Genomic DNA, 7,873 nt, shown 5'->3' with positions numbered 1-7,873 from the left:
AATAGATATAATTAACACATAATAGAATAACAATAAAAAAATAATTTTACTTTAAACGGAACTAAAAATGACTTCAGCATCAAAATAATTGACGATTTTTATTTTTTTTAAGTGAAGTCATCACCAATAAAGACTTAATCTTATTCTATAATATTTTAAAAATCCAACTGTGTAAATATAAAAGTAAATTAACTCATTTGATGAATTAACCCATTCTAAATTCTAAACATTATATAGCGATCCCTTATGGTAAATTAACCCATTCTAAATTCTAAACATTATATAGCAAAAATGGAAAGATCACATCACGTTATTGCTCTATAAAATATAGCCGTTAGGATGGCCAAACCACAAAGCAATTCAAAATAAGTCGACCGTTGGATAAATATTCAAAACAACTATCGGTACAGTGAGTATGAGACTATTGCCCCCACTTTTCCCTTAAACCGTGGCAGAGTCCAGGAGAGATATGCAGAACAAAAGAATGGCCGTTAACGAAGAACAGAAACGGAGCCCCATAAGCCAAAAGATCCCATTAGCAGATTCCAATGTCCAAAACATGGTCACCCTTTTATCCCCAAGGTTCAAATCTGCAGCTGCTATGGCTGGATGGGATGAAGAGGCATTGTTATTGGCCAGCCTCATCGTTGAAGATACGCCAGTTAGAAATTCCAAGCACAAGAAACGCCCTCCTCTGAATTCCAGTTCTCCATCCACCAACTCATCAAGGTAGTGTCTCTTTCTTCTCGACAAAACTTAGATGCAATTTTCATAATCAGAATAAGAAATTAACCTTTCGTAACCTATGTTACACTGTAGTGGAAAATGAAAAATATTTTGAGATGAAACTGTAATTTTGATCGAAGAGTGGTAACAAAAAATTCCTATCAATTTTTTTTTTTTGTGCTTGTTTTTGCCATTCTTTTTGTCTTTTTTCTTGGTAAAGATTTTTTTCTCAATAATTATGGTTTTAGGATACGTAGAGCTCGGAGGACTTCACAACAACCAATCCCTGTAATTCTTGATCTTGATGCAGAAGAAACTCCCAAAAAGGGTAATTTCATTAGAAGTCTCAATTTTATAGTTGTTTGCTTTCTTGTGTTTTCTTGTGTTGTAACTAATTGCTTTGATGAACAGAAAGTGGGAGAAAGAAGGAAGAAAGGGCTTGTGTAAATAACGAGGGAAGCAAAGGAGCAGGAGATGGGAATGAATCGAAAAAGAAGAACCCGGGTGGCCCTTCTTCTAGTTCTGCTTTACCCTGCATTGATAAACTTAGGGACGAGCTTTCATGTGCTGTAAGAGCCTTGTGATGTTTATTGGTGCTGATTTTTATCTAGTTTCATATATATGTTTTTTTTTTTAATGTGTATATGTTTTCTGCAGATTTGTTTGGAAATATGCTTTGAGCCAAGTACCACTCCTTGTGGTCACAGGTAAATCACAAATCAGGGTCAAACACCCCACAAAACTGAACTTTTTCTTTGACAATTGAAATCGCTAGAATTTCCCAATTTAATAGATTTCTGTCAAAAAATCTACAATTGTTCATCCCTTGCAGAAATTTATTCTACAAAAATTGCTTCAGGGGTTACTCAATTTAATTTTTAATATATCAAATCCTAGATTTCGGGTGTGAATTCAGTATTTCAGCTATTGCAGACAAATATGCTAGTAATTTTTCCATGGGGTACCAAATTTAAGTCTTAATATACATGAATGCCTAGATTTCTGATTGTTCAATTCTGCAGCTTCTGTAGAAAATGTCTACGATCTGCCGCAGACAAGTGTGGCAAAAAGTGCCCCAAATGCAGGCAATTAATAAGGTGTTAGTCTATATTATTTTTCTATCACTTTACAAAAGTACATGTTTTGAATTAATTTCTGCCCCAGAAGCATTGTATTTGGGTAGCTTATTTATATAATCCCTCTTGATGAATTGCAGCAATGGACGATCATGCACTGTAAACACAGTCCTCTGGAACACAATCCAGCTCCTGTTTCCCCAAGAAATTGAGGCAAGAAAAGCAGTGGGGTCCTTGAATAGTCGCGAACAAGGTAAAAATCTGAGTCCTGAAACAGCATTTTATGCTAACCTAAGGAATAGAAGCATACAACGTTCTGGTGGGGCTTCAAGCAGAAACAATTCAAGGAGGGGTGTGGCAGTGACATCAACAACACAGGAGGATGAGGATGCTGCATTGGCTAGAAGGTTACATAGAGAAATTAATGAAGAAAGCCCAGGAACAACTCGAATGAGGACAAGACGAGGGGTTCCTACTAGCCAACATCAGGATGCAGCTTTGGCTCTAAGGTTGCAGAGAGAAGAGTTCATCCAAACTTTTAGGGAGAGTAGCCAGGAACAGACTATTAGGCTACCTTCATCGTCTTTTGCAAGAGAAAATTTGAGGGCTATGGCCTCTAGAGCCATGAATCCGAGGACTCGTGACAGAAGAAGATGATCCTCCTCGGGTGAAGGTGCTGAAAAATATTTTGAACCATGTGAATTTTTCTTTCACAGGACACTGTTAACCATGAAGCACATGTTGTGTATTGCTTTTGGTTTTCAAAATGAACTTTGAAAACTCAATTCAGTAAACTAAAACTGTTGTGTTGAGCATTTTAAGTTGTATTGTTTGACCATGGAGCATTTTACAATAACTATTTATATTTCTATGTCATTTTATGGTGATCTCATAATTTGAAGTGCCATTGTTTTGGTTTTGAATTGAGGGTTCAAACTAAATTGTGCAAACTCAACCAGCATTCTGAATTCTGATGCATTTTATTTTGTTGATGTTTGCAAATGTCATCAACTCCGTGTAAACGTTGTAAAAGCAAAAGCAGTTTAGTGGACTTTTGAAGCTCAATTGTTAAGAAGTCGATTTATTTTCCCATCTAGCACACTTTTTCCAAAATATAAGTCGTGTGCACAATATTTACACACTTTTATTTCCCAACCAGCTCAATTTTGTTTTTTTTTTCTTATACCAGTCTAAATTCGGTCCGAGTAGCCTGAATTCTGTACTGTTTTTTTTTAAATAAATAAAAATGAAGATTTTTTCTTTTTTTAATAAAATACTTTTAAGAGTTAATTATTTTTATGAAAAATGTTGCATTAGAGGTTAAAATTATTTTTTTAAAAAAATAGATTTAATATTGTGTTTTTAGTTATTTTAGGTATTATTTGAAACAATGAAAAAATAAATAATTTTTTTTGTCTTTTTGAATTTGTTGATTTTAAAATAGATTTTGTATTGTGTAGTAAGTTATTTTATACGCAATTTGAAAATATAAAAGTCAATTTAATTTAATTTTTTTTACTTTGTTGATTAATTTTCTTTTTATAATTGTGATTTTGGAAAAAAAATTATGAATTATAATAGAGGTAACTAAAGTAAAAATAATTAATATATAATGTTTAATGTGGTATTGTATTATTTATTTTTTAATCTTTATTAAATATTTTAAATTAAAAAAGTTGGTTGAAGTACAAATTTATTTTTTATTTATATATTTAAATTTTGATTTGTTTATAATGATAAAATATTTATTTTTACACAAAAATAAATAATGTAAAATTTATTGTTAGAATTTATAGTAGGTATTAAATTTAAGAAAAATGATATATTAACATCCATTTATTGAGAACTTCTCTCACAACTTGATGCGACATTGTTACTTTCTATTTTTTTTTTAATCTTTTTCATTTTGCACGTTGGTTCTCCTTGGAAGGAAGCGAGAAGAGAAAAAACCAAAGAACCAAAGGTGCAAATGCAAATGGGAAGAGAAAAAGCAGAAAGTGTGAAAGGATGTGTGAAACCACTGTGCAATATTTTTGCTTACCCATGACTACAAAAGTGCTAACCTATGGTATACATTTTGAACATGTTTGAAAGGATGTACAAAACTTATTTCAATCTTCACTCTCTTCATTACCAGTGGGGAGTATATGTTGGTAAGTCAAGAAATAAAATTTTTGTAATTTAATTAATAACATATGAATTCATTCCCTTACTATGTGTCAACCCGTGACTTAATAAATGTTAACCCAGGTGCAATGCTTTGCACATGAATTTTTTCTTTCTTCAATAACTTCAATAGTGGCACTTTCATGCCTTGAGTTCATATGATAAAGTTAAATCTTCATACTCATATTCCTTCAAGTGAGTCTAGTTTGCCCCTCTTTGTTGTTTGGAAAAGGAAAATAAAGGTGTCTATATTTCTTGTTCACTACCAGTGTGCAATACTTTTGCTTACCCATGGCTACATAAGTGCTAACCTGTGGTATACATTTTGAACATGTGTGAAAGGATGTACAAAACCTATTTCAATCTTCACTCTCTTCATTACTAGTGGGGAGTATATGTTGGTGAGTAAAGAAATAAATTTTTTGTAATTTAATTAACAACAATGAATTCATCCCCTTCCTATGTGTCAACTCGTGACTTAATAAATGCTAACCCATGTGCAATGCTTTGCACAAGAATTTTTCTTTATTCAATAACTTCAATAGTGGCACTTTCATGTCTTGAGTTCATATGATAAAGTTAAATCTTCATACTCATATTCCTTCAAGTGAGTCTAGTTTGCCCCTCTTTGTTGTTTGGAAAAGGAAAATAAAGGTGTCTATATTTCTTGTTCACTACCAGTGTGCAATATTTTTGCTTACCCATGGCTACATAAGTGCTAACCTGTGGTATACATTTTGAACATGTGTGAAAGGATGTACAAGATAGAAATTTGAATAGTTCTCTTGGGTGTTGATGCCAAAGTGTTCCATGTCGAAGCATTAACAAGTCTTTTCCAAATTGCAGGGTGAGAGTAAATTTTTGAATTAAACATCTTCCTTGGCACATTATGACAAGGGTAATATAATAAATTAGCCTTGGCACCTCCCAATAAAGTTGAAAAGTGTTGTCATAATTAGAAGGTGAAGTGAGACCATTTATTTCAAATATGTGTTAGCTTTTACGGTGGTCAAACTAAATTTCTTAATTGGCACATTATCTCAATTGAAGTATGTGTCACCTTTTACAAAACTAATATAATAAATCAGCTTTGGCATCGCCCAATAAAGTTGACAAGTGTTGTCATAATTAGAAGGTGCAAGTGAGGCCATTTATTTCAAATATGTGCCAGCTTTTCCAATGGTGACAGTAAATGTTTGAATTGGCACGTTATCCCAATTGAAGTATCTATCACCTTTTAGAAGAGTAATATAATTAATCAGCTTTGACAATTCCCAATAAAGTTGACCAATCTTGTCATAATTAGAAGGTGCAAGTGAGGCTAGCTTTTACAGTGGTGAGAGTAAATATCTTTCTTGGCACGCTATCCAGGTGAAGGTAGTCAAGTCTATTTAAGGTTGTGGTTCCTTGGTTTGAAAGTTGTGAAGTGCTCTAGTATAATAAGTAAAAATGGTTTTATTTGAGGACTTGAACGCATATAATTCCTTTAATGCTGCTATTGATTTCAAAGATGGAAGGTTCTCTTTATGTAGATTTGCAAATGGCGTTACTCTTAACCATATGCGCATCATCATAAGAAGTCATTTGATAGGACCATTTGAGCCCCCACTCAGCCATGTTTGGTACCATGTCCCTCCTGAATTTGTTGCGCAAGGCATTGATGAGTCCTTTTTTATAAGGAATGACGAAGATCTTCAACATGCCATTCAGTGGCACGCAATGATGGTCCCGACAACGACAATATCTTTTTATGTTAACTTCATGAAAGTTGAGAAGTGTGACAACTTTGTTCATATTTAGTTTTCTTTTACATGTTTTAACATTGTACTTTAAGATGGTTGAACTTGTTCACTTTATCTAAAGAAATTGTTGTTCACTATTTAGCAATGAAGCATTTGGAATGATTAAGTTCTTGCATTACTGATGTGCGAATTTGTGTTAAACATGACAAACTCTTACAAACACATAAAGACAACCTAATGCATATGTAATACAATATTAAAGTACATATTTGTCCTTTTAATCAACGTAGAGGTGTCCAGTTCCACACCGAGGTCGATGCCTGTTTCTGGTGGGTTCCTCCTATGCACTTCAGGTCTAGGTTCTTCAACCTGTGAAGGTTGTCGTTCATGTTCCTCATCAAGTTCATGATCATCATTTGCAACAGATGATGATGCTTGTGTGTAAGGATTGTGGACGTAGTAAACTGAGTCTTGTTGTGGCTGATGCAAACCTTCAAAGAAATTTGGACTTTGAGAATATGTATGCAACCACGGTTGTGCAAAAGGTGGTGTTTCAACATAAGTTGCAAACATACTTGGTATGCCTAGTTCTGAGTTTGGTGACACTGAATTCCTTGTTCCCTCCATACCTTGTGGTGGAGGAGGAGTGTTTAAGTCATGCGTAGTTTGTGGTGGTGGAGGAACATTTGTCGATGTTGATTGACGATGCATTCTAGGATCATTTAACATTTGTGGAACTGACAAATATAAATATGAGTTTGAAGTATACCATGACATGTACTCCATTGTGTGTTGAAGTGGCCCAAGCATCGGTACTCCAGTCAACGTAAGGTCACGCCGATTATTCCATACCTGTATCCATTGCGCATGTCTAGTAACCCAGTTCTCATCTTGTCGCCCTCTCATGTCTACTTTATGTAAATGATCAAGGTTGTTGGGTTCTTCAGGAATCTCCTGTGATAGGCGAAATTGTAACTTGACCTTGTCGGACTGGTGCCATTCGACAATGGCAAAATAAATTAAACTTGTGCATGACGTTCACATTGCTTGGTCGCGATATGCTCCAACATCAATGATAGAGCCCAATCCCTCATAAGAAACCCAAATAAACTACAACAATCATTGAAAATGTCAATTATTAAGTTACAACCATTTATCGGTACACAAATCTATAATGTTACCTGATTTTGTTGCATGTGATCTATCCTTGCTCGGTATCCGACTAAATCATTGTGGGGAACATTTCTGTAGTTCAGTATTCGACCGCCGCTCCATTGGCAAACTAGCAGGAAAGTTGGTGGAACTCTTGAAATGGGTGCAAGAAAAGGCATGTGAAACCATGCCCATGATTGTAACAACGAAGCACATCCATCCATAGTCTTTACACGTGCATCGGTTACTCTGCACATCTCCCTGTACAAGACAACCAAACACGCTGAACCCCAACTATATCTATTGGTTCTTCGAAGATTACTCAAGTAGTTCAAGTACATTAAATGTACTTTATTCCCAATTTTATCTAGCATTAAAACACCACCTATCATTTCTAATATATAGGCCTTAGCATGTGCATGAATGACCTCAATACTAGAATTTTCATTTATAGGCAACAAATTATCCCTTAACCATTTAAGTTTTATCATAGAACCGACAATGGATTTCCCCTTTACTGGTGTTAAACCTAATAGGTATCACACATCTCGTCCCAATCCAACATAGTTGGACCAATGATAGGGTGTCCGTCAACACAAAGACCCAATTGAAGTGACACATCTTCCAAGGTTATGGTGCATTCTCTGGTTAGAAAATGAAAAGTGTGTGTTTCAGGCCTCCATCTTTCAACCAAGGCAGTGACTAAACCATGGTCAACCTTTAGATGTCGCAATTTAGCCACACTGCCAAACCCTGCTTCTTGTATTACAGGCACAATACTTGGATGAGGTTCAGGCATTGAGTGATAGTAAGACGACACAATGCTCCCTTCCATGTCATAAACCAATAAAAATAACAGATGTAATTATTTTTAATAATTACGTTTGTAAATTGAAATTGCAATTAACATACCCAAGCAGAAATGTATGTAGCCCTGTGTTGTTGTTTCCATAGCAACATCTTGATAAAGTCTTTGTAGATTTGGTGACAATAGCTTGAATTGAAAACAAC

At 34.7% G+C, this 7,873-nt stretch overlaps 1 protein-coding gene and 1 pseudogene across 2 annotated transcripts; one reads left to right on the top strand and one right to left on the bottom strand.

Annotated features, from left to right (window-relative positions):
* The first annotated feature begins 371 nt into the window (after positions 1–371).
* On the top strand, positions 372–2,725 carry LOC114185644 (uncharacterized). 2 transcript variants are annotated; one of them, XM_028073501.2, is made up of 6 exons: positions 372–729; positions 984–1,054; positions 1,138–1,295; positions 1,384–1,433; positions 1,749–1,823; positions 1,943–2,725. In XM_028073501.2, the coding sequence occupies exons 1-6, from the start codon at positions 470–472 to the stop codon at positions 2,457–2,459; spliced, it is 1,131 nt and encodes a 376-aa protein (XP_027929302.2). In that variant the 5' UTR covers positions 372–469; the 3' UTR covers positions 2,460–2,725. The 2 variants fall into 2 exon arrangements, with proteins under 2 accessions (XP_027929302.2, XP_027929301.2); XM_028073500.2 differs by having other exon boundaries at positions 376–729; positions 975–1,054.
* Positions 2,726–5,944: 3,219 nt separating this feature from the next.
* LOC146886273 (serine/threonine-protein phosphatase 7 long form homolog) lies at positions 5,945–7,661 on the bottom strand (annotated as a pseudogene).
* Positions 7,662–7,873: the final 212 nt, after the last annotated feature.

This window comes from Vigna unguiculata, chromosome 5, assembly GCF_037176805.1.
Source record: "Vigna unguiculata cultivar grain cowpea cultivar isolate G323 ecotype 2 chromosome 5, ASM3717680v1, whole genome shotgun sequence".
NCBI lineage: Eukaryota > Viridiplantae > Streptophyta > Magnoliopsida > Fabales > Fabaceae > Vigna > Vigna unguiculata.
Note: the sequence above shows the minus strand (reverse complement) of the source record. Positions and strands in the feature narration are given on the sequence as shown.

What these genes read in the sequence shown, in the direction of transcription:
- LOC114185644 (XM_028073500.2), top strand. Translation starts at nt 470, where the DNA reads ATGCAGAACAAAAGAATGGCCGTTAACGAAGAACAGAAACGGAGCCCC. An exon ending in CCATCCACCAACTCATCAAG is followed by an intron (nt 730 to 974) that starts GTAGTGTCTCTT and finishes TTATGGTTTTAG; the next exon opens with GATACGTAGAGCTCGGAGGA. An exon ending in ACCACTCCTTGTGGTCACAG is followed by an intron (nt 1,434 to 1,748) that starts GTAAATCACAAA and finishes TCAATTCTGCAG; the next exon opens with CTTCTGTAGAAAATGTCTAC.